The sequence below is a fragment of the Arvicola amphibius genome, chromosome 1 (assembly GCF_903992535.2).
Source record: "Arvicola amphibius chromosome 1, mArvAmp1.2, whole genome shotgun sequence".
In the NCBI taxonomy this organism is placed as follows: domain Eukaryota; kingdom Metazoa; phylum Chordata; class Mammalia; order Rodentia; family Cricetidae; genus Arvicola; species Arvicola amphibius.
This window is the reverse complement of record NC_052047.1, coordinates 106,010,896-106,036,374: the sequence shown is the minus strand read 5'-3', so window position 1 is coordinate 106,036,374 and position 25,479 is coordinate 106,010,896. Positions and strand designations below refer to the sequence as shown.

Sequence of the window (25,479 nt, the reverse complement as noted above, 5' to 3'; positions counted from 1 at the left end):
CTGGAGTGCAAATTATACAAGTACAGAAAAAAAATCAATAAATTAAACATTCATTTAAGGATAATTATTTCTTTTATTTTATCACACATATTTGATGAACTAATCCTCTGTATATAATGGAAAGAAAGGGCAAAAACTTTTTATTTAATAAATATGAACAAGATGCAGAGGGAACAACAGTTAGATCCCTCACAACCGAAGGTGAAATAGGATGGCAGAGGACTCTGAGTTTATGACTCATCATTACAATTAGAAAACATATCCATTTGGTGATGGAGCAGTGTCCTCTTGATGAGGAAATGCCCTGAAAGGGCATCTAACCTAACTTGGAAGATGAACCTGTTGCTTTGTTTATTGCATTATAAAACCATGGTAGTGAAGACCGCTTCCAGGATAGCTGGACTGTATCTGCAGCAGCAAAGTTGTGGTATTTGAGAAGAGCTAGTCAGATCTGCAAAGCACTTCCTTGACTCTGCTTTAGGGTACATAGGAAATGACATTGAGAGTCACTGTTGGGGAATGGCTGCTGTCTTCTTGTGAGGGTCATTTCTGAAGAATCTCTCCTTCCTTGAAATCCTGTGGAACTCCCTGCAATGTCACTTTGGTTTCTTATGTTCTGTGTTGGATCTTATTTATCATAGGACTTTTATGAATCTTAACTCTGAGGCACAAAGATCAAGAATTCTGTGCAAACATAATTGCTCTTCCTAGCTTTCTGTTCTTATTGACCAACTCAATCCTTACTATGGAGATGAGACATGTATCCATGAGAAGTCGGGATGAAAGCATGACTCCCATACTTCCACATACTTTCTGTAAATTAGAAACTTGTCTTCTCAATAATCTTAGTTTGAACAATGTCTAATATTTCATTTTTAAAGTTAAAACTATGTCTAATGGGATTTTAAAAAGAAGTAAAGGAATTGTCTTTTAAATATTTTTCCTGGGACTAAACTAGATATTTTGTATTTCAATATGGAAATAAACATTGGGTTCAAAGGAAGCATTGCAGTAAAACAACAAGTATAAAAACCCAATGGTGGTTGGCTTAGCTCTGTTTAGGGTTGTAGTTGTAGGGGTGGCCTACTGTGGCTTTGACAATAACTGTATAAGTTGTCCAGCATCCAAAATAAAGCAAAAAAAAAAAACCCAGCCTATTGTCTTTGCTACTGAAAACCATTAGAATTTGTATTTAATGGTGGAGAAACAAAGGGAGAAAGTGGAGCAGAAACAGAAACCACCAAGGAGGCTTTCTAATCTCTTGCTCTTTATTTTTGTTTCTTAATGTAAGATTATTGTCAAAACAAATATCTCTCTCTACGTCTTTGGTTGGCCACCAGGGAGTGTTTTGCTTATGTTTATTTAGCAATTCCCTTAAGCCTTTTCTTTCATTGACATCTTTATTTAGAAATAAAACCCCATGCCATTAAATTATCATTTGTATCCTAAAGCAAGATATGAGTTTTTTTTCTGACTCAGCAAAGTTGTTTTTAAATTTACAATTATATTTGACCTAAATTAAATATCCCTATTTATTTTCCTTTAAAATCATGTTGCTACATCATTCAACAATTCTCTGAAAAGTTAAGTTTGCCATACCAGCATACTATGAGTTTCTTGCCGTAGTCAATGAACTCTGAGAGCTAGCCCACAAATCCTGACTCTGTCTATACTCACAAAGCTCTCTCCGTTGTACGTGTCACTCATTTTTTACATTTCCCAGTAGGGTCTGGCATACAGAAGAAGACTTTGTACAAATGGTGTCCTCTGCTGTCCTGGGTCTCTAGCTGTTTTCCTGACAAAACAGATTTCATAGTCAAAAGCACCTATTTCTTTTTCAGCTGGACATAAGCCAAGCTTAGTCTGAGGTAGTCACAATTAGATAAGCTATTTCCTGGTGAATGTAAGCTCTGTCACCAAAGAAATGGCATACAAGGAAAATTGTTCTAAAAGAAGGTCAGAAAGAATCATTTTCTATTAGGGAATCATGAATGTTTTATGCTGTGTATCCCAGAGTATTTTTTTTTCTTCTGAGAATTCTATAACATGGTTTATGACATCTCTTAGCATGGAATTACATGAAAGAAGATTATTATCCCAAGAAAGGAAGAGAAAAGAGAAACCATGACTCCAGCTTTATCGGTCAGCCTATAGAAAAGTTCATGATTCAGAAAGTTGTGCTAGCTTTTAGACATAAAGCAAAGAAAAAATCAACTTACAAGCCACAATCCCAGAGAACCTAGACAACAAAGAGGACACAAAGAGAAACATACATGGATCTACATAGAAAGGTGTAAAAGACAAGATCTCTTGAGTAAATTGGGAACATGGGGGTCATGGAAGATGGTAAAGGGGGAGAGGGGGAGGAAAGGATAGAGTGGAGAAAAACATATTGCTCAATAAAAACAATGAAAAAAAGAAAAGGAATCTGTGATATTGAGCCCTGTCTTTCTGGGAAAAAGATAAATGCAGTAGTAGAGAGAAAAGATGTAGAAAATAACCTAGAAAGTTCTCAGTGTTGTCAGCTACCAGTTTTTTGGGGTCATCTTTGTTCATTCATTTTTGTAGTAAGTTCTAATAGCCTATCAGATTCACCTTGTGAAGTTAGAGCAAGCTGTGGAATGTTTATAGCAATGGTGTTGGGGGGAAAATCAGGGAGCAATGGTGTTTTATACAATGCAGGTCAGACAATGAGCTGATTTTATACAATGTAGGTCAGACAGTAACTGATTTTATACAATGCAGGTCAGACAGCAAGCTGATTTATATAATGCATATAAGACAGCCAGCTGATTTTATACAATGCAGATAAGTGAGATGTAGTCTTTTATTTAGATGCTGTACTTGGGTGGGAAGCAAACATAAATTTAATCTCAAAGATTTATGTAACTCTGAGCAATTCATTCTCTGTGCCTTATGAGATTAGTATGAACATTAAGTCAATGCATACAAAGATTTTAAACTAGAACATAGCACATTTCATGACTCAGTAAAATTAATTGTTACATTAGGAAAATTTGCTATCTTTATAAAAATATTTCTATGTTTAGGCTAATCTGTAAAACATTACACAACTACTCAATTGCCTCCAACATTCACCTTTCTGTGAATGACACATGTGCTAGCTAAATGCACAATTGCCTTGTACCTTCTTATTTTATGTTTTATGCTTTGTGTCTTAATTTTCCTAGTCTCATAGCTTTCCATGTTTGCACATCCATATTATACTTATAATATTGATAATGCTCATGATGAAAATTATGATCATATTGATGACATCATCAGTGAAAACCCATAGGCGCTGCAATCATCAGATCCTAAAGAAGATGTGAAAGTCACAGTTTGGTACGGCGAAACATTCGGAAGATGGCACGGTCGTATCTCCTTTGTCTTGGCACTATAAATGAGAGGGTTGAGTACAGGAGGCACAAAGAGGTAGATATTGGACATAAGGGCATGTATATATCGTGGTGCATGCTTCCCAAAGCGTGTACTGGTAGAGACCCCTATCATTGGCACATAAAATGCAAGTACAGCCAAGATATATGCGACACACATGTGTTGAGAGCTTTCAGGCGTTCTTCATGAGAAGCAATGGCTATAACGGAACGCAAAATGAGCACATAGGGAGAAAGATAAAGCAGGTCCCTGCCAAAGGTAGACACAAGAACGAAGAGCCGTAGATACTGTTGATTGGTGATGTCAGCACAAGCAAGCTTCTATCATGTCTGGGTGCAGCAGTAGGAGTGGGAAAGAACATTGGATCTGCAGATAGGTAGCCTCTTGATGAGGAAGGGCAGGGGGAAAAGAGTGATGAAGCTTCGAGCAGTCACAGCAACCCCCATTCCAGCAATGAATTCATTGGTGAGCACAGAGGCATAATGTAAGGGATCACATATGGCCACGTAGCGGTCAAAGCTCATGGCCAGAAGAATCCCTGACTCCATCATGGAGAAAGAGTGGACTAAGAACATCTGGACTAAGCAGGCGTCAAAAGCAATGCTGCAGGCATCAAAGCAGAAGGTTCCAAGCACAGTGGGCAGTGTGGCCATGGACATGGCCACATCACTGAAAGACAACATGGACAGAAAGTAGTACATGGGAGAATGGAGACTGGGTTCCACTCGCACGGCCTGAAGGATCACAGTGTTTGCCCCAAGGGCTACAGCATACATCACACAGAGGGGTCCTGCCAGCCAGGGATGGAGGCTCTCCAGACCAGGGATACCAGTCAGGAGGAAGGAAGCAGGGCGAGTGACATTGAACAGCGCCATAACAGGAAGAACCCAGGATGCGTCTTGGGGTCAATGCTTCTTGCTTGGGTAATTCCAAGAGTTGTGTTAACTGAAGGACAAGAAACCAGGAATCAAGACATGTAGTGAGGAAGTCTCTACAACTAACATGTGGTGCACTCATTACTGGTTTGAGACTAATGCAGGCACATTGCCTTGCTTCATATTTTATGATCATCAAGCTACTGATGAGGATTACATTTCCCTGCTTTCTGGATGTGGAAAGACATTGTATGCTACTTCAGAAATCTCAGTTAACCATGAGAAACATGTTTCTTCCATATTGTTCACATTTCTCATGAAGTTTAGGAGCACCACGTAAATATGTAAAATATGTAAGCAGTAATTCAAATGGATCATTGTTGCAGGAGAAAATCAAGTACTGGGAGTCATCAATAACTTTTGGAGGGTGCTTAAATATTCCTAGAAAACACTGTTTAGTTATCTGTCATTAATTATGGAAAAAATCTGTCTTTTTACAATTCAGAGGTTATATTATTATATTGTATGTATATTTGTATGTATATGTGTTTGTTTGTATTTGTTTATGTACACACATGTATGCAGGAGTCAATGGAAGCCAGAAGAGGGCATTAGATACCCTAGAAGGAGTTCCAGGGAGTTGTGAACTGAGATGTAGGTGCTGGAAACAAAAGCTAGTCCCTGTAAGAGCAGCTAGTGCTCTTAATGACTGGGCCATCTCTAGACTCCAGAGCTAACATTTATCATGGTGGATACTTGGGAGGGAAGGGGAAGGGACATTAAGAGACTGAGTTAATTGACCACATTTGAACATCATTTTTCATTGTTACATTTACTGAAAATGGGGTTTTTAAAAATAATAACAGGATTTAAAAAAATTATAATAGAGCATGCTTTGGATGACAAATATAAACTTTTATTTAAATAAGTTATATCAAATATATAAAATTTTAATATAATTTGATATGATATAAAGAAAATTAGAGCAATAATAAAAAGTAAGAAAGTATCCATATATTTCTGAAAAGGTAAACAGATTCTATTTCTGGAAAAATTATAAATTCTGAGTGTCCAGTACATACTCATCTTCAGAGTATAGGAGGGCATTGTTCCAAAAAGACACTTCTACACCTTGATATAGTCTCATAGACTCTCAAAATATTTGCTGTTTCAAAAAACACGTTCATTGCCCTTCCACATTAGACTCAGTCTGACTTCCATCTCCAATGAGCACCCATTCTAACTTTTCTTCCTCACAATCTTGCTTTCTTCACACAATGTAGCCTCACACTCCTTCTCTATTTAACATAGATGTGCACACATCTTATCTTGTTCATTATCTCAGTTTACCAGATATATAGGTAGCATTTACATGTGCAAATACATGCATGCATATTGATTTGTTTATTCACACTTCTCTCTACGTGCATGAAGATTATTTTCTCCAGATGTTTTAAGACCACTACTCACATGTTACTTGATTCTTATAGCTATCCTACTCTAAATGACTATATTGTGTCTTGTCTTATACTAATACTTTTGACATGATTCCATTTTCTTTTTTTATTGATTTTTATTGAGCTCTACATTTTTCTCTGCTCTCTTCCCTGCCTCTCCCCTCCCTACTTCAACCCTCCCCTAAGGTCCCATGCTCCCATGCTCCCAATTTACTCAGGAGATCTTGTCTTTTTCTATTTCCCATGTAGATTAGATCTATGTGAGTCTCTCTTAGTGTCTTCATTGTTGTCTAAGTTCTCTGGAATTGTGGTTTGCAGGCTGGTTTTCTTTGCTTTATGTTTAAAAACCACCTATGAATTGTACATGTGATAATTGTCTTTCTGTGTCTAGGTTACCTCACTCAAAATAATGTTTTATGGCTCCATCCATTTTCCTGCAAAATTCAAGATGTTGTTATTTTTTTCTGCTGTGTAGTAAGGCTAGAGAATGTTAGAAGACTTCTCATCTGGCTGCCCTTGGTTTTAGTTTTCAGGGTGCCCTGCCTTGGGAGAACTCCAGAAACTCATGCCAAAGCTAGACTTTAGGTTCCTTTGCTCCAGAAACCCAGGTTATGTCACACACACACACACACACACACACACACACACACACACACACACCCCAAAAACCAAAACAAAACAAAAAAAAACAAAACAAAAAACAAAAACAAAACAAATAACCAAAACCAAAACCAAAAGGTCAGGGTGATATAAGGAGATGTGTCTTAGACTTGGAGTCAGTAGTAATGAGGTGTGCCTACAGCTCTGGGAGAAAACAAGTACCACTCTCCTGTCTTTTTTCTAGTTTCCAAATAAGTAAGATCAGACTATGCTTTGACAGTTCTCTTAGACAGGGGAGAGAATTAACACCTGACACATCTATGATTACAGTCTTTCCTTAACTGGGTGGTGATGAGATTGTGACATTCCTGGAAATCAGTAAATAAACAAACATCAACAAAGGAAAAAGAACATTAGTGTGCTGGCTATGCTGTGTGTAAGGTTCTCTGCAGAGACCTGTTTCAAATGATTGCACATTTATCCCTGACATATATGGAAACAGGCTAAGCGATGAATTCTTGCCTTGTCAGTCATGGTTTGTAAGTATAGAGTTTTCATAGAGATCTGTAGGACTGTCTGTCTACTCAGGATCTTGAGGAATCATTAAAACATTATGGAAGGAAAAGAAACAGAAAATACAATTTTGTGTCTCTGAGTGAAGGTTTCCTAGGACCCTGTGATCAAGGAGGGTAAATGACTCAGGCAGACACAGGTAAAGCCAGTTTCTTTTGATTCTGGAAACTAGAATGTTTCCAGAATTTGTATGTTACTGTAGTTGTATAGAAGAAGCTAATGTGGAAAGGGAAGACTCCTTTGGCAGGGGGTCAGACTGCTGTGGCTTCTCCCTGACTCTGATACTGACTTTGGAAAACTAATTATTGTATCTAACATATGGCTATTTTGTTAAAGGACACTCAATCCTTCCCAGCTTTTAATATTACTTAATTAAATAACAAATATCTATGAAGACTTTCATGGGTCTAGAAAGGAGTGAGAAATAGACAGAGTTGGTTTCCAGGAAATTTGTTTACAGAACATAGATTTCAATCTATAGCACAAATGAGAAAAGACTAGAAATTATTAGCTATTTATGGTTCATCAGTAGATATAATTATCTGACTTCTCTTATCCTTTCAATATCCCAGGGACTTTAAAAAAAGCTTTCTGAAAGGTTATATTGTAAATTTCAGCAAAAATGTTTTCTCATAGTGTGTGAAGTAAATATTATTTTTTCTTTTAAATCGAGATTATAATATAATTACATAACTTCTTCCTTCGCTTTTCTCCTTTCACCTCACTATATGTCCTTCTTGTTCTCTTTCAGATTCCTAGCCTTTTCTTTAAATTGTTCTTATACACATGCATATATGTGTATATATATATATACATATACATACATACATACATACATATATCTATATACTTACTTATTCCTTAATATTACTTGCTTAATTAGTATAATGTTACTCATATGTATGTTTTCAGAACGATCACTTGGTATTTTGGGACTGCTATCTCCCCACTTAGAAAGGAAAATGTTAAAGTGAAGTTTAATTACCTGTGCTTAGGCTTTTGGGCCAACGACAGTGGATAGTCTTGAGCTCTGAGCCCTGCTTTGCTACCTGAACTTGTGGCAGTCTTACTAAACCTTAGAAAGTTTAGTTTTAAAACTCTGAAGTTGACCACGGGAAGTGAGCTATTTGGTGATTCATCGGGAATTCCAAAATGAGAGAGTGGCAGCTCCAGAGCAAACACCTGCTTTCAACTCCTCATACTCCTGCCCCCTCTACTCATTCCACTAGGAAGCTGCAGTCAAGACGCCATCTACCCAGTCCATTCCACCCTCATCTACTCTTACTCAGGTAAACCCTCTCTTGAGCAGGGTTTCAGAGGTAAGCCATCTTATCCCCTACAAAGTTTTGGAACTTACCAGAAGATGGGTAGATGAGAGGCACACTCAGAACATGCCCTTCATTTTGCTGAAGTGAATTCATGTTTGTTAATTTTTATATCTCACTCTAATCTCCAGAGAGAGCACACTTTGTTTCTGGGAATTCTTCAGGGAGCTCCAGGTCTCCTGAGGTCTTTAAAGAGACTGGCACAATTAAATCATGTACTCTTGCAGTTGGAAATGAGCTCAGCTAATTCTCACACCAACACAGCACATTATCTGATGATTGGTGGTCAGACCACAGAGGCTCAATACCAGAGAAATCTCAGCTTTTTTGCTATTTCTTTTCGAGACTGAGTTTTTCTGTGTATCCCTAGCTGTCCTGAAGCTCTCTGTAGACCAGGTTGGCCTCAAACTCACAGAGATTCACCTGCCTCTGCCTCCAGAGTGCTGGTTTTAAAGGTGTGCACCACCACTGCCCAGCATACCTTAGCTTTATGCAGTAGGTAATGTGTATGCCCAGGAAATAAAGAGTGAAGAGAAAAACAAGAGTATATTTTTATTCTCATCTCTTTGAATGTGTCGAATGGGACTAGTTCTTTCTAAATCCTCTGTTGAAACTCAGTTCTCTGAATTTTGGGGATCATCTCCAGATAATAAAGTATCCTCGGATATATACTTAAAATTTATGGTCTAGTGTAACCACATAACTACCTAGCATCCGGACTTACAGCCTTTGGTTTCCTCCCATTCCTTAATATCTAGCGCCGATCTCTAGTTTCTTGTCAAGGGAAGAGGGAAGTTCCGTGCTTCATTGGCACTTAGGTATTAAGTTCATCTATTGAATGTTTAGAGATGATTTTTTTCATTGGGCAATTTCATATTCAAAGAAGCTTTTCTTTATTATTTTAATATTTTGTATTTTATTTAAATTGATGTGTTATTGGTATTTATGCTTATGAGTCCATCCATATCCCAGATGTCCCTTTGTAAAAACCATGTACTCTTTTGAAAAGAATACAGGCCAGAATCACGGTGTTCTCTCCAGGATGTGCCTCATCCATGCAGCATAAGGCTTCCTCTGCTCCACGAATGCCTGATCTCAGCGCTCGCATTACTTTCCTCTCAATCCTGGGAAGTGGCAACTTCACCATTTATTTCCAGTTAGTACATGCTAAGAGCACATTATGTTTTGTTAATGGTAGGATTCAGATGTATGTAAGTCACATTCCAGGAAGCAACAAAATCAGAGTTTAATTATAGTCCAGTCAAAATATAAGAACCAAGGCAATCAATATACAGAATTATTAGCCTTGTGTGAGAGAGCATGGTAGACAAAACAAAGTTCAAAGGTAATGTTAAAGGTAGCAAATTCAGGAAATGACTTCTAAGCCTCATCCTGGATGAAGAAAAGGAGGGATTTGGGATTATTAAATATTACAATCTTGAAATAAGAGTTCCAAAAAGCTGAAAGTCAAGATTTTTAGGAGAGGCCATCGATTATGTGGTCTTATACTCTCTAGAGTGCAGAAGAGAGACTGGTTGTTATTGATATTTAGTCTTCAGAAAAAAGGGTTGGAGGAGGTTTTTCTGGTTTGTTTTGAGGTTTTTAAGAACACATAGTAACTTGTTTTAAGAAGTGTTGGGAAGCTGCAAAGTGGAAGCAGCTAATGCTTCTGGTGTTAATTACTTGTGTTTGAGTGAGAAGTACGGATGGAATAGCACAGCAGAATAAAACAAATGTGGCCCTGCAACCCCCATCCTGGCCTGGTCCTTTGTGCCCTGTAGCCACTTATCTTAGGTGCTGATTGGCAAAGAAGGGACACAGTTTGAAGTGTTTACATACAAAATCACAAACAAACAACACTGAGGATGGAATTGAGAGATAAGTTACAATATAACGAGCATAATAATTTGAAATAAATTTTATCCTGGAAATTGTTTCGTAACTGAGAAAGTGAGGAGCAGACAGTGATGCATCATGGAGATTTTGCAATAACCAAATGCAACTCCTGTGTAATGACGTGAGGTGCAATTATCAGCAAAGGTGAACCCAAGCAAGGAAGTAATGGAAGAAGCATGATCTCCGTGAGAGACACCCTGAAGTAAGCCTGGGCAGAGAGGCTCTATACCTATGAATGCTTCCCACCAGCTGACTTTATATGAAAGTAGCTCATATAGGACGTTGGAATATCCCAAAAATAACAATTGAGCACTTGCTATATGGAGAATGGACATACAAGGGTACAAAATGGATTTGAAGGCTTACAATCCTGGCTAATTCATCTTACTCTGATTGTAATTCTAGTATTGTAGAATAAAGCATCTCCCAAGGGTTTTCATATTCATAATAAGCACTAAGCAAAGTACTATCTCAAGTATGGCCAAGTAACCATTGAGTCTGCCAACTTCTGAAAAATAAAGATCCTGTTGTGCGTACAATCTTCTTTTCCAAAGTCAAAAAGATTTCTCTGGGAGCTACTTACTACGTATTAATGAGCCTTACTCTTGTCTTCAGAACATGCCATATCCACGGAGGACTGATGGCTCTTTGTTCATAGCACTGTCTATTTTCCATGAAAACATGGTCATGCATGGTTCCTATCCACTCCTGTGTCCATCTTTATAATCACTTACATATTTATCTTGCTTTCTGGAAATTTTTCAAAGCTGTGACAAAATTATGCCTCCCTCTAAATGTGTGAGCATTTATATGATTTATTGCAATTCACTATTTTATGTGGTTCTTTGCTTCTTGCAAACACATAAAATGTGAATATTATTAATAACTTAAGTGTCTGAGGATGTACTGAAGGGGAAGCTTAGACCATCGTGAGACAGGTTAGTTTTACCCTACTGATGATGTGTTGTTGCCTGAAGGTGCGTGGTTGATCGGCAGTTATGATTCACCAGACAAGCTTTAATATATATAATTCAGTTTTAATAAAGGAAAGGAAAGGGAACTTACAAATCCAAGGTTCCAGCGAGGAGCGCAGGAAAACAAAGAGCAGGCGGGCCAGTAGGCCCGCAAGATTTTATAAGTCAATATTAGCCTAAGGGGGACACGCCTTACAAAACAAGGTTTTTGGCTAGGCTTCCCCTTCAGTTGCCATGGTAATCCTGCTCAGTACGAGAGGAACCACAGGTTCAGACATTTGGTGTATGTGCTTGGCTGAGGAGCCAATGGGGCAAAGCTACCATCTGTGGGATTATGACTGAATGCCTCTAAATCAGAATCCCGCCCAGGCGGAACGATAAGGGAATGTATACTGGGTTTAGCCAATCACCTTGTTTGTAAGGCGTGTCCCCCTTAGGCTAATATTTACTTATAAAATCTTGTGGGCCTGTGGCCCACCTGCACATTGTTTTCCTGAGCTCCTCACTGGAACCTTGGATTTGTAAGTTCCCTTTTCTTTAAGCTGAATTATATATATATTAAAGCTAGTCTGGTGAATCATAACTGCCGATCAACCACGCCCCTTCAATGTACCTGTGGGATCTCAGGGTGACTATGGCTGTGTATGTTTCCCTGCATCATATGTGCGCAGTGTGCTATCAGTCCCAGAGGGTGTAGGAAGTTCTCTGTCTTTGTGTTGCTTTTACTGGTTAATAAAGAAACTGCCTTGGCTTCATAGGACAGGACTTAGGTGGGCAGAGAAAACAGAACTGAATTCTGGGTGGAAGAAAGCAGAGTCAGAGGATCACCATGGAGCCACCAGAGACAGACACTGGAAATTTTACCTGGTAAGCCACTGCCACATGGCAATACACAGATTAATAGAAATGGGTTAAATTAATATAAGAGTTAGCCAATAAGAAGCTAGAGTGAATGAGCAAAGCAGTGATTTAATTAATACAGTTTCTGTGCTGCTATTTCGGGGCTAAGCTAGCCTGGCAGCCGGGATGAACAAGCAGGCCCTCTTCTTACACTCAGCAAGGAAAATTGACACACTAGTGGGTGTAGATGATGAAATAAAAAATACCAGGGCCAAGAATTAGATTCCCTTGGGAGCAATTCTCATTTAGAACAGCTCCCTTATTTATTGATGTCATCTGCTAATTATACCACTTTCCTACTCTTCTAATTAATACAGTGTTTTGGGATTTTGAAGGGTTTATAAATTTATGTCCTAAAGAGATGAACCAAGGCCGCTCTGACGGCTGGACCCACAGCACAGCACAACAAATCACAGCACATCCGCCTACAAACAAAGCACAGCTTCCTTGCAGTGAGTGCTCCTCCCTCACCGATCACAGTGGTTCCCATCCAGACAGTTCTAATGCAGTCCTTTTCCTAATCTATGTATCCTCCCTCCACAATGGACCAAATATATCTCCTTTTAAAGTCAGCGATCACAGGAAAATGCCAGGTTCCTACTATCTAAATCAAAGCTCTTTTATCAGACCATGTGTTCTTAGGCTAAGAAGATGATACAACCAATTTATATTTTGTTTTGAGTGTCTTTACACACTTATTTTAAAAACCTGTATTTTGAATTATGATTTCCTCTACCCAAATCTTGTGTATGAAGCTACAGAAAACAAAAACAAACAGGTAAAACAAATCATAGAAACAAACTTCCTATTCAACAGCATACTTTCTAATCTTCGTTGATTGCTTGTTGACTATATAATGAGAATATAATCAGTGAGGGTGCTACTATGTGTCTGCAAATGATGATGATTTGCTATTCCTTGTGTGAGTATATGTGGGAGAATGTTTTATAAGTAAAGGAGAGTATAGATGTGAACAAAGAGGTATATGTAGCACCAATAAGCAGTCATGAGTTTTCCTAAGTTTTATGGTGCAGCAGTGTCAGACCTAGCAAAGGAGGATTTAGTAAGGCTCTACGTACTCAAGTCACATATATGGATGTGAGACAGTGACTATAAATGTCTGGACATGTATGGAAGTATAAGCATGGGTTTTCTGAAGTGCTAGAGGGCTCTGGACATGTGCGTGCTACATCTTCTGACCTTCATTCCTAGAGGGGTTGCATTTGAGGGACATTGCCTAACACACAAACAGATAATCAAAGAAAAAAACACACCACTTGGAGTGGGAATTGCTTTTTGTGTGAATTTTTCAGAGCTTCTTTCCAGACAGGGAGGTCTGGCACCTTCCTTAATTTTTTCAGTTGGCTCACCAGAAAAAAGGAAAGGGAGCTGAATTTAGTCTATATTTTGAAAGAGTTCTTAGTATTTCTTGCAGTTGCAAAATTTTCCATTTCTTCTTGACCCAGAGAAAGTGTAAAATAAAAGTAATTAAAATGATCATATTTATATAGAGTGAATCTACAAAAGCCTTACTAGAGACATCAATTTTCACCCTTGTTTGAAATTGCAAGAGAAGTTTGGAGAGAATAGATGACAAGTAGTTACACTAGCGAAAGAGATGCTTTCATTTCTCAGAAGCCAAGATGTGGCTGTCCTCTCATGTCCCACATACTTCGAGGATTGTGACTAATACGTTTACTTTCTCCACACTCTGGTCACCACCACATTTCAGTGTGATTCCCAGGGTACTGAGAACAGAATGAAAACTCTAGAAATTGCAAACAATGTAAGGAGTCACTTTACTTATGAACCAAAATAAAGCTTTAATTTTGGGCTTTTGGGCATCATGGAAGCATCTTTGGATAAAGACTAAAAGGTCGTCTTTTATGAGATGGTTTCTCAGTGTTCATGATTCCATTATTTCATTTGTTGACATTCTCATGGCTGCTTAAAAACAAAGACAGAGAAAGAGGTTCTCAGGAAGGACACCCAAAGAAACTAACATAGGTAGAAAATTAAGAAGCAGTTGTTAGGGAAACTGAGGGAGAGTAGACCTGGAGGAGAGGAGATCTGGGAGAAAACTTGGAGGAGTGGAATGGGGGAAACTGTGATTGGGATGCATTGTATGAGAGAATAATCTACTTTCAATAGAAAAATGGAGCAGTTTCTGTAAGATGGAAGCAGCTTTAACAAGGTGAGTTACCAGCAGTATTCATTCTGAAGGGAAGTTCAATGTGTAAGAACATGTTTTTTGTTACATTTAGAAACAAAGAGGTGATCCTAAAGAAATATGCTTGGATAGAAAAAGGGTGTTAACTGCAGTTCAATGAAACAATCAGTACTAGTAGGTTAAGTTCAACAAGACTCATATCCTGGCATTGAGAGAGACTCAGAAATATTTTGGGGAAGCAGACACTCAAGCAGATAACCTTCCCTGGTGTCAGGAGAGATTAAGAAAAAGAGAAAGAAAGAAATTTAAGTACGTGTAGGGAACAACCATGACTGGAGGAAGCTCGAGAGAAAGGGTATCATGTCTGTATGCTGGGTGCTTCCGTACACAGCCATTGCCTGAAGAGAAAGAGCCAAAAAAGGAACAAGTTTGAAAGTCCTGTGCAGCTGGAACAGGAGTCTGGGAGGAGCAGCGGGAAGGGAATCTAAGTGGAGCACCTACCTTCAGAAAAGTGGGACTCCTGCTTCCAAAGCTGAGGTAAGAAGAAATAAATGTGCAAATATCTTTAAAAATGTAAGCATCAATAATGATATATAATATATGAAATATAAAATATTATATCAATACACATATATATTTAAAATTCCAAAAAAATGTTTTATTTCTTTGGTTTGATGGACCCAAACAGTTGGTTTGATTATAGAACTTTTAAAAACATTTCTAGTTTTCTATATACATTTCAAAGAGAAGAAAGGCAAAGATCAGGGTACCTGTTTCAGTAGAGAGGATATCAGGAAGTACATAAAAAAGGAAAAGTTAATAGACAAATTGACCAGAAGAAAATGGAGCAATTACAAAGTTTCCTAAGCAATCACAAACATCAAATGGCAAGAGAGATAGGAAGTAAGAATCTAATGTTAAAATGCAATAAAATGAAATTTAAGATTTCAGAGGTAGATTTTTTTTGTGTGTGTGTGTGTGAGATGGGTTATCATAGCATTGGAAGTTGAGGCAAAGGATATTAGAGGTAAGGTTTTGTGGCTACATGTAGCTTATTAATGCTAGTAAATGATGAGTTTCTAAAGGCATATTTCTGGTCTATCTTAATTTCTATTTTTCTCTCTAATTCCCAGTGTATGATTTCTGGAGTATATGTGGAAGTGGTAGAATACTGTAACAATGGTAATGGCCAGAGGGTTTGCTCATGTCTCTGCCCCATTGCTATGTTATAGGTACTCATTTGATCACCAGCCTTTTGCATTCTGTCCTAGGAAGTATGCTCTGCCTGGCAGTACACAAATAAGTGGAAATATGTTCCTTTCCTAAAGAACTAACAGTCTAATGGGGAAGGCAGAATGTAGCACACATATTAAGGGCCTGGCATTTTGTGTTGTAGACAGGATATCTGAGAGAAAGGAAGTGAAGAATTCTCCTCACATCCCCTCTCGGGCCTAATCCTCATCTGCATCCTACCACCTGCCTGCCATGCTGGACTTGAATGATACCCCCTTCCAACCAGCCACACTGCAGCTGACAGGCATTCCTGGGATGCAGACAGGCCAAGCTTGGATTGCCCTGATTTTCTGCTTCCTCTACTTCATCTCCATCTCAGGTAACCTCAGTATCCTTGCTCTGGTCATTCGAGAACCTCCTTTGCACCAGCCCATGTACTATTTCCTCTCTATGCTCTCCCTCAATGATCTGGGAGTGTCCCTATCTACACTGCCCACTGTGCTTGCTACCTTCTGCTTCAACTACTGCCAAGTTGGTTTCGATGCCTGTCTGGTCCAGATGTTCTTCATCCACACATTTTCTTTCATGGAATCAGGCATACTTCTTGCCATGAGCTTTGACCGGTTTGTGGCTATCTGTGACCCACTACGCTATTCTACTGTGCTTACTAATAGCCGCATCTTGGCTTTGGGCATGGGTATCCTTACCAAAAGTTTCACTACCCTCTTCCCTTTCCCTTTTCTTGTAAAACGATTGCCTTTTTGCAAGGGCAATGTGTTGCACCACTCATACTGTCTCCATCCAGATCTGATGAAAGTGGCATGTGGGGACATCCATGTTAACAATATCTATGGACTCTTTGTGGTCATTTTTACATATGGTGTGGATTCAGTTTTCATCCTTCTGTCCTATGCATTAATCTTGAGAGCTGTGTTGGCCATTGCATCCCAGGAGCAACGACTCAAAGCACTCAACACCTGCATATCACACATCTGTGCAGTGCTAGCCTTTTATGTGCCCATAATTGCTGTCTCCATGATCCACCGCTTCTGGAAAAGTGCTCCAGCTGTTGTTCATGTTATGATGTCCAATGTCTATCTTTTTGTACCTCCCATGCTCAACCCCATCATCTATAGTGTAAAGACCAAGGAAATACAAAAAGGAATTCTCAAGGTCTTTCATAAATCCTAGACCTGAGGAATGCTTCAGACACTGAGAGAGTTCATTTAGAGGAAGGAGTAAGCCTTGTCTGCCAAGTTTAAGAATTTTACTAAAACAACAAAGAGGACTCAAGTTCTTGATAGTTGTGAATCTATAGTCAATAAAACAATATCTAACTTAATACAATGATGTACTTAGTTATTGGACACTGACTGTGAGAATTGTGTGCTAGTTGCTAAGACTGTTATAATGGCAAGTATTGTTAAATGAACAGATGCACAGGTCAAAGATGTACAGACAACAACTGATACCCTGAAAAAGTGTTGGTTGTTTTCTAGGAGTAACAAAATATGCCGGGCAAATTGTCTTGAACGAAGAGAATTCTAAAATCACAAAGAATGAGCTGATAAATTTAAATACAGGAAAATGCTATGGAGGTTTGGTGTTGATTTATTCATAGAAATAGAGACAGGCTATGTTGTTTGGCTAGGAAGTAGTTTATGAAAGCTGATAGAGGTTAGAGTGTTTGCTTCAGGATGGCAGCAAGAAGGGAGGGTTAAAGTCTTGCCAAAATTACATTTCCTGAGATAAAATATTTATCCAGAAAATTTAGATCTTCAGCTCTCCAGTTGTGGTCCAAGAAGCAGCACAGCCACACTTCATAGCTTGTTAGAGAACAGAATCTTGATCTCCACATTCACTTTACCTAACGAGAACCACATTAAACAAAAACTCGATGGCTATAGCTTAGAAATCTTACAAGTCTCTGAAGACCTTCCAGGACCAAGAGCTGTGCATTCGCTGTGGAGTAAGAGCAATAGAACACATCTGAGTGTCTGAAAACAATTCCCAGACCAGCATCATGAGCCACACCTGGAGATCTATGGGCCACGACAACTCCAAGAACTTCTCTCTGAGTTCGTGAAAGAGATGCTGGAGAGCAGACACAACAGTCTGTGTATTAATAAACTGCCCAACTTATTCTGATACCTTTAACTTAGAATAATAGCCTTGGATATTTGGGGAAAGGCATAATTAATTTTATTCAATGAAGTTTTCTCTTGAGAAGCAGGGAAACAAGATCTAAAGATTTATTTATTCAATTAATAATTCATAAAGTTCATAAAGTTGAGGAAAACTTATTTATCTCAGGAGTGTGGTGTCCATGGAGAAGTGAACACAGACTTACTGCCGTTCAGTCAGCATGAGATGAGGGAGGTAAAATAAGCTTAGCTTCAGATGAGAGTTTGTTGAGCACCCTCCAGCCATCTCACGCTGACTGTCCCCTGATGTGCCTCCTTTCCCTCACAATCCTGATCACCATTTTCTAAGTCCACCTTCACCTAACATCGAAAAATTCAATGGGACTGTCAAATAAGTAGACAGAACTAAAAAGAAAAAACAAGTTAAATGTTATGATGAGATAAGGGATCAGAGTGTATCAGTGAGAATTCAGTGTGTACAAGCACACTGACTAGGACATCTCCTGAGAAAACATGCACTCTACTGTAAGACAGTCCACTTTTGCTCATGTGTGTATGTATGTATGTATGTATGTATGTACGTAAGGATCTCTATATGTCTGTCTGGATGTATGGATTTCTCCACTTAAGCTTTCACCTGGGAGAAACCTCTTGATTTCTTCACAAATGCCTAAACTTTAACAAAATATCCATTTAAAACATTTTATTAGTCCATATTTGTTGTACTGACATGTTTTGTAATAGTACATTAAAGTGTATCAAGTGCTTTGAACACATTCTCCCATTACCCTCTCCTGTTCTCCATCTCCTCTCTGCTAGATCCCTCCACTTCCTAACTCATCCTTCTACTACCTTAATGTTGCGTGTGTGTGTGTGTGTGTGTGTGTGTACATGACCTACAGGTGAGAAAAAACAACAGTTTTCTTTCTGCACTACTTTGTAGTGAGCGCATGAACTGGTTTTGAGATTTTTATAGATGCATACCATTCAACACCTGTGTTCGCTCTCACAAACTTCCCCTTGTCTCCCTCCTCCCTTCTGTCAGGTTTTTATTCCTCTGAATAGTCCCCCTTTCCTGTCATATTACAAACATATGCCCATGCACACACATGTGTGCACAGACAAACATGCAAACAAAAATACATCCCTCCCTATTGCCTTTTTACTTTCATATTATCTATACATTTCATCTTAATTCATTTAAATTTAATTCATTTAAATCTAGATTCTGCATATGAGAAAAACATAATGTTTTTCTTTCTAAATCTGGATTATTTCACTTCACAAGTTGAACTCCAGGACAGCCCATTTTTCTGCAAATGACCTAATTTCACTCTCTTTCTAGCTGATTAAAATTCTGTCACATGGATATAATACGTTCTTTATCCATTCATCTGTTGATGGGCATGTAGGCAGGTTCTACATCTTGACTATTATGACTAGTGCTGCAATAAACATGAATGTGCAAATGTTTCCCCACCAGTGACTGTTGAAACTTATAATAAACACTTTAAGTCAAGATTTGCAGTGATGTTATCTTATGTACTGCACTAATATTACAGTGTTATCACTACCTGAATGAATAATTATTTGTAATTTTTTAAAATTTATCCACCTACTTGATAGAGATCGCTACAGATTCTATAAAAGGACAAAAGTTAAAGATCACAGGGACATGGCGGAGCCTCAGCGCCCATAACTTTTGAAATCAGTTCTTTGATGCTACAAGATTGTTTTTTATCTAAGTTCTTTTGAATTCCATATCTAGTATCCAAACTCATTATTCCAGATCAATTAATAACCAACGGTGGGAGCAGATATTATTTCCACTTGTTCTTCCAGTACTGCAGAACTCCGAAGGAGAAAGAATCTCTTTGCCAAGCTCCATTTCCCTTTCCACTCGCATACACAGCCTGACAGGAAGTGGATGCTGTTTCCCTTCCGTTCTTTCTTCTACAAGGCCTCATTCCACCAGAAACCAAAATGAAGAAGAGGTACATGAAATATTTAATGAGGATAACAGACACTGAAGAAAAAAAACTACTGGGGATGGAAAATTGAGAGATGCCTCAGAGCTTGTGGTGAGGATATTACACACACTCCATTCAACTCTAATCAAACAGGCCCTTCACTTTTTTCCAGTTGAACACCTGTCTCATAGATACTTAGCTGTTCTATGAAAAACAAGTTCCAAGTTGAAAGAAAGTTATTTTCTCACAGTCGGGAAGCAATCAGGCTACATGGGTAGGGTTCAACCAATATCTATGTAAGTTTGAATCTCCTTCACACCCTCATATGTTTATTATAGAAGAGACCCTGAAGTTGTGGAAGTTGGTGGAAGGTTCAGTGGGAGATGGAAGTGTTGACTGAGGAATTGGATAGGAAGCAGTAGGGGCAAATGGATAAATGTAACCAAGGTCATAATCTCTATTGCTTAAACCATGAGGTTGCCCATGCTCTCTCCCTTCATAAGCTTTAAGTTTTGCCTGGAAACTGAGGTTCTTTAAAGTTCAGTATTCAAAGATCGTGCCTCTGGATTCCAGGCACAGTTTGAACACTGGCCTGGTTATTGTGCAGTGATTAGAGTTGCATGTAGTGAGCCCAGAAGTTCTTTTCTCTACCTCCATCTTATGCAAGGAGCTGAAATTCTTTTATCTTTAGGGAGAGGTGGCAATACCTTTCCAAGGGAAATGGCTTTCAAAAGTTCTTGATTTTAATTCCCACCATGAGATCTCACCCTCTTCATTTCCCAACACATCTCATCATCACTCTGGAACAAAATAAAACCCCAAAGTCCTAGGCCTTTAGAAAGCTCTTGCCTTGATATATAAAGTCCATCTCCCTTTTCAGCTAGTGGCTGCCTGAGGCTACTCTGAAACCACTGTGAACTTTGGCCACTTGTAAATCTAAGAATTTCTTCATAAAGCCCTCTCAGGTGATGTTGAGTCTGTGTTTTCTTGATGTGTGTACAGGTGTGTTTTATCCATCACTCTATTTGCTTTTCAGTCTTTATTATCATAGTCCTGTATTTTTGAATTTCTGTTAATTCCTGTGTGTTTCTGAATAGATGCTATAGTTTGTTTAGTCCATGACAGAGAGGTTTAAGATAATCAACAAGTCAAAAAACTTCACTGTTATAGGTTTTCTGTAGTTTCCCAGGTGCTTTCAGTTGGGATTGCCAGAGGTACACTTAGTAATACAGATGGTATAATAATAATAATAATTATTATAATAATAGTAACAATAATAAGTCTATTTCATGTCTCACATTGATGCACAGTCTTTAGAAATTATGTCACAAATGGAAGAGACCTTGATTGCCTGCAACCTCAGGCCTAAGATCAGGCAGAGAGCTGCAAGGACCTGCAATCTCAGTTCAGCAGGTGCTTCTAGCCCCTCTCCATACTACCATGAGGGCTTATTCTGTCTTTGCATATCTCTACTGCACACAAACAGTGTACTTTTGACTCTGGGAAAACATTCCTCTTATGAGCTTCAAATTACTTTCTGTGACCTCCACACTCACCTCCTTTCAGCCCTGGCCCCACTCATCTCCAGTGTGGTCCCCTCTTGTTAGGACTCACTATCCTGATTTTCTCCAAAGCTTCCCATGTGGCATGCTTTCATAAGTCACAGTTGGTTTGAGAACTGCTTAGAGCATGCAACACAGGACTCTCAGTTTTGGCTGAGCAACACATCTACACCTCTATTCTATTTATCTAGTTATGATTTTAGTTTTCCAAAAGCATATTTCAGAGTCAGTCACAGGAAGTACTGTGGAGGGTATTTGACCAAACAGAAATACAAGCTTAAAAGAGTCCATAGTCTAACAGGGAGGAGAGGACAGAGTGTATACCAATCATTTTACTAGAAATAATTGTAAGTGGGTGGGTTATTGAGTGTATTTGTTTGTTTTTTGTTTGTTTATTTATTTTTGAGACAGGGTCTTTTTATATAGCTGTCCCTGGAACTTGCTATGTAGACCAAGAGAGCCTTGAGCTCAGAGATCTGCCTACCTCTGATTTCTAAGTGCTGGGATTAAAGGTGTGTACCGACATTCCCTGCTATGAAGTAGATTTCTTCATTGAATTTCTCAAATTTTCCAAACACTATCATTGAAGACATATTCACAAATTTCACCAGTCAGCCAGATACCATAGCATGATGTAATACAAATGATAAAAAGATAATGGCAGACTATTTTTTGGGCATTACCAACCACCTGAGTATTAACTCTGTAGCTACCACAGAATTGCCTCTCAGCTTCAAATGAGACTGTAGTAAGTTTGGTAAATATAAGCCTGATACAAATAATGTGAAAAATACAATCCTCAGCACAAGAAAGTGGGAGAGTGTTTTTGGAACATTTATGTTTATGGAAATCAACATAATTATAGTATTTTTAGAAAGGAATAAAAAATCAATTGTAGAAAGCCATATTTTCAAACCAGTAGACTGTCCTAAGAATGATACAGGAATCAGTAAAGTATAAGGAGACAACTTTGAGGGAGATTCATTTCATGGACAAAGCTATGCCCAAGAATTTAGGTTTAAAATAAATGCAAGAGAATATTTGTTCTCAAGAAGAATTTACATATGCTGCTGAACAGAAATATTATAAACAGTAATTGTCAAGATATACTAATAATACAGTTGCATTCTGTCCAAGCTGGAATGTCACTGTTAACAAAATATCAAGTCTATAAAATATTATAAAGTTAGGCTTGAGATAAATTTATATTTATGTTTACCCAGTATTATGAAACACTGTCACTGTGTAAACTGTTGATTCATGTTTCCAGAAGGAAGCTTGCCGAGAAATCCTGTGTGGAACTAAAAGTGAGAACTTTGAGAAGTAGACAACGGAGTGTAGTATGAGCAATGTGCAGCTGGAGAAGGGATCATAAATTACTGTCTCCAAAGCTTTCAGTTATTGCTTACATATTCAATTGCTTATTTGTTGAGTATTTTATATAAGTCTGCTATATATTTAAACTTGGGCAAGTACTAGGAATTACTGGATAAAATAATTGTTCTCCCTTTTTCTGATGAGGTTTCATTCTAGGAGGAGGTACAGATATTAAATAACAAATATACAGGAAAATACATGCTCACAAATTAAGATTAATGTTTTCACAAACATTCAAACAAAGAGGAAAAAAGTCACCTTTAAGACAACCAAGTATGATGCAGTCAGTGTTTTGGGGGAGGGGAAAGCATTCAATTATTGAGAGTAATTAAGTAAAGCTTGGATGACAATTTGGTGGCAAGATATCATGGAGGAGATTATGGATAAATCATATAAGCAAAACTATGATATACTGAAGGTTAGGCAGATACAAAGTAACATGTAATAAAGACAAAAATATAACAGAAGACCATCAATTTCATTTTCTTTCTTTTTTTAAAAAAACTTTTTTTACTTATTCAATAACTCACATTATGTATTTTAAAACCAGTTTATTTCCCCCTTTTTTTCATCTGACCTCTGCCCCTATAACCCTCTCTTCCCCCCAAAAATTTTTTTTTAAGAGAAAAAAAGAAAAAAGAAAGAAAGAAAAAAAATCTCATCATGGAAGCTTCAGTGTGACGCCGTGAGTCATGCAGTAACCCCCTTTGTCCACAAATTTTTATCTTTACTTCAAGTGTTCATTGGAAAGAGTCATTGGTTTGGTTTGAGGCCTCTGGTTTCCACTACACCACCGATGCTGGGCCCTCACTGAGACCCTTCATGAATATCCCGTTGTTGCCCTGTGTTGTGGAGATCCTGTAGCTTTGGGTCTGCGGGTCAGGTCCCTTCACACGCTCCAGCAGGTCATAGATGGTGGATGTTGGGGCAGACCAAGTCACGATCCTGATTTTGGACCTGGCAGCTGCAGGTGGATCAGCCAGTCTGTTCTCCCCATCCTCTCCATTCGACAATGAGTAATGGTGAAGGATTCGCACAGATGCTGCGATTTGCATATCCAGTCTGTTGTGAACAACACCAGAGCATCAGTCACTTCGCTGTCATTTCATCTTCTGCTGACATTTCTTTTAAAAATTTGGCTTGCTATGGTAACTACCATTCATTATGTTACATTATATTAAGCCATGTCACATATTTCTAAACCAGCAATTTTACACTACGATTAGTCCATTTATGGCCGACAGAACCATTTTTGTCTTTTTTTATGTCCATGGATTCTGGGTCAAATCTCATTTTTGTAGCACTTCATCACTGATAGGTTTGCTGAGCTCTGTTTTCCACTCATTGGTAACTTAGAAGTTCTCATTTTCATCTAGAACTTTTGTTTCCAGGCATCTAAAGCCACAGCCTTGATTTATCCAATACACTGCTCCCTGTCTGGAACAGAGTGAGAACACATGGTTATGATTTCTTACTTCGGGGTTCTTGTCATCTCATATTTATATCAACTCCATGATGACACTAACCTAGCTCAAACAGAGATTTACTTTCACCACCTTAGAGAATCAGAAACAAGAGCAATGAATGTCAAAATTCTCTACCTCTACTCATTTAAATACGAGATTAGTATGCCTTCATTTTATAAGAGAACAAACAAAAAACAACCTCTCATAAGATCTAGAAATCTGGAATTCATCATTGACATGCATCAGCTGGGCCATGAGGACTTGGGACCAGGAAGAACGGTGTGAATGTCTGCCTTGTTGCTTCACCCAGCACCTTTCTCACTCCCTTCAGGTGAGGCTAACCGGCATGACTAACTGGTGTGGGCTAACTTCAGTTTGCTTCAAATGCAGGTGAAGACTTGTCTCTGTTGCTGGTGTCATGGGAGCTGAGAATAATGGAAGTCTTGACCTGCTAACAGTCTTTCTGACCGGCATTCCAGGGCTGGAGGCCCAACATGGCTGGCTGTCCATTCCCTTTTTCATCATGTACGTGGTTGCCATTGTAGGTAACAGCCTAATCATGGCAGCGGTCCGGGCAGACTCAGCTCTCCATGAGCCAATGTACCTGTTCCTCTCCATGCTGGCCATCTCTGAGGTGGGAGTGTCTGTGTCCACACTGCCCACTGTTATGGGCATCCTTTGGTTTGGTGCCTACAGAATTGACTTTGATGGCTGTTTGGCCCAAATGTTCTTCATTCACACTTTCTCTGGCATGGAGTCAGGAGTCCTGTTGGCCATGAGTTACGACCGCTTTGTAGCCATCTACAACCCTCTGCGCTATACGGCCATCCTAACTCTCCCTCGGATCATATCCATGGGTCTGGGTATTACACTAAAGAGCATTGTACTCATGGCCCCACTTCCAGTTCTTTTAAAACAGCTACCATATTGTCACATAAATATCGTCTCCCATTCTTATTGCCTCCACTGAGATCTGATCCAGCTGCCTTGTACAGATACTAGGCTGAACAGCATCCTGGGCTTGGCCATTGTCCTGGCCACTTTCGGGCTGGACTCACTGCTTATTGTGGTTTCTTATGGGCTCATTCTTTACACAGTGATGGGTATTGCTTCTGGGGAGGGTCGGAGGAAGGCACTCAACACATGTGTGTCACATATCTGTGCAGTGCTTATATATTATGTGCCTATGATTGGTGTGTCTGTGATGCATCGTGTTGCCAAGCATGCATCACCACTGGTCCACACACTCATGTCAAGCGTCTATCTTTTTGTGCCGCCAGTACTCAATCCCATCATATACAGTGTTAAGACTCTTCCAGTTCAACGGGGAATTGCCTCCTTGTTCTCCTGCAAATAAGAATGATCTGAATCACAGACTCAGGGGCAGGGATTATTATTGTCTCCATAAACTATGATTGTAAGCCTCCCACAGGTAAAGTTTTCAGGTAGGTGTTTTCACAAGGAAGAGGAGGAGGAATTCAAAGCATAACTACTTGTGTGATTTTGAATCACAAGTGACATTCTCAAATGCATCCTGTTTTACAGTTTATTGATGTAC

At 38.8% G+C, this 25,479-nt stretch overlaps 1 protein-coding gene and 2 pseudogenes across 1 annotated transcript; 2 read left to right on the top strand and 1 right to left on the bottom strand.

The window, feature by feature from the left end:
• Window positions 1–3,335: 3,335 nt before the first annotated feature.
• On the bottom strand, window positions 3,336–4,274 carry LOC119827318 (annotated as a pseudogene).
• An 11,380-nt stretch (window positions 4,275–15,654) lies between these two features.
• Window positions 15,655–16,593, top strand: LOC119826598 (olfactory receptor 51I1). Its single transcript, XM_038348008.1, has one exon. The coding sequence runs from the start codon at window positions 15,655–15,657 to the stop codon at window positions 16,591–16,593; it is 939 nt and encodes a 312-aa protein (XP_038203936.1).
• Window positions 16,594–24,339: 7,746 nt separating this feature from the next.
• LOC119800799 lies at window positions 24,340–25,278 on the top strand (annotated as a pseudogene).
• The last annotated feature ends 201 nt before the right edge of the window (window positions 25,279–25,479 follow it).

Bases quoted from the DNA above. Each gene is read 5' to 3' on its own strand.
- LOC119826598 (XM_038348008.1), top strand. From the start codon at position 15,655: ATGCTGGACTTGAATGATACCCCCTTCCAACCAGCCACACTGCAGCTG.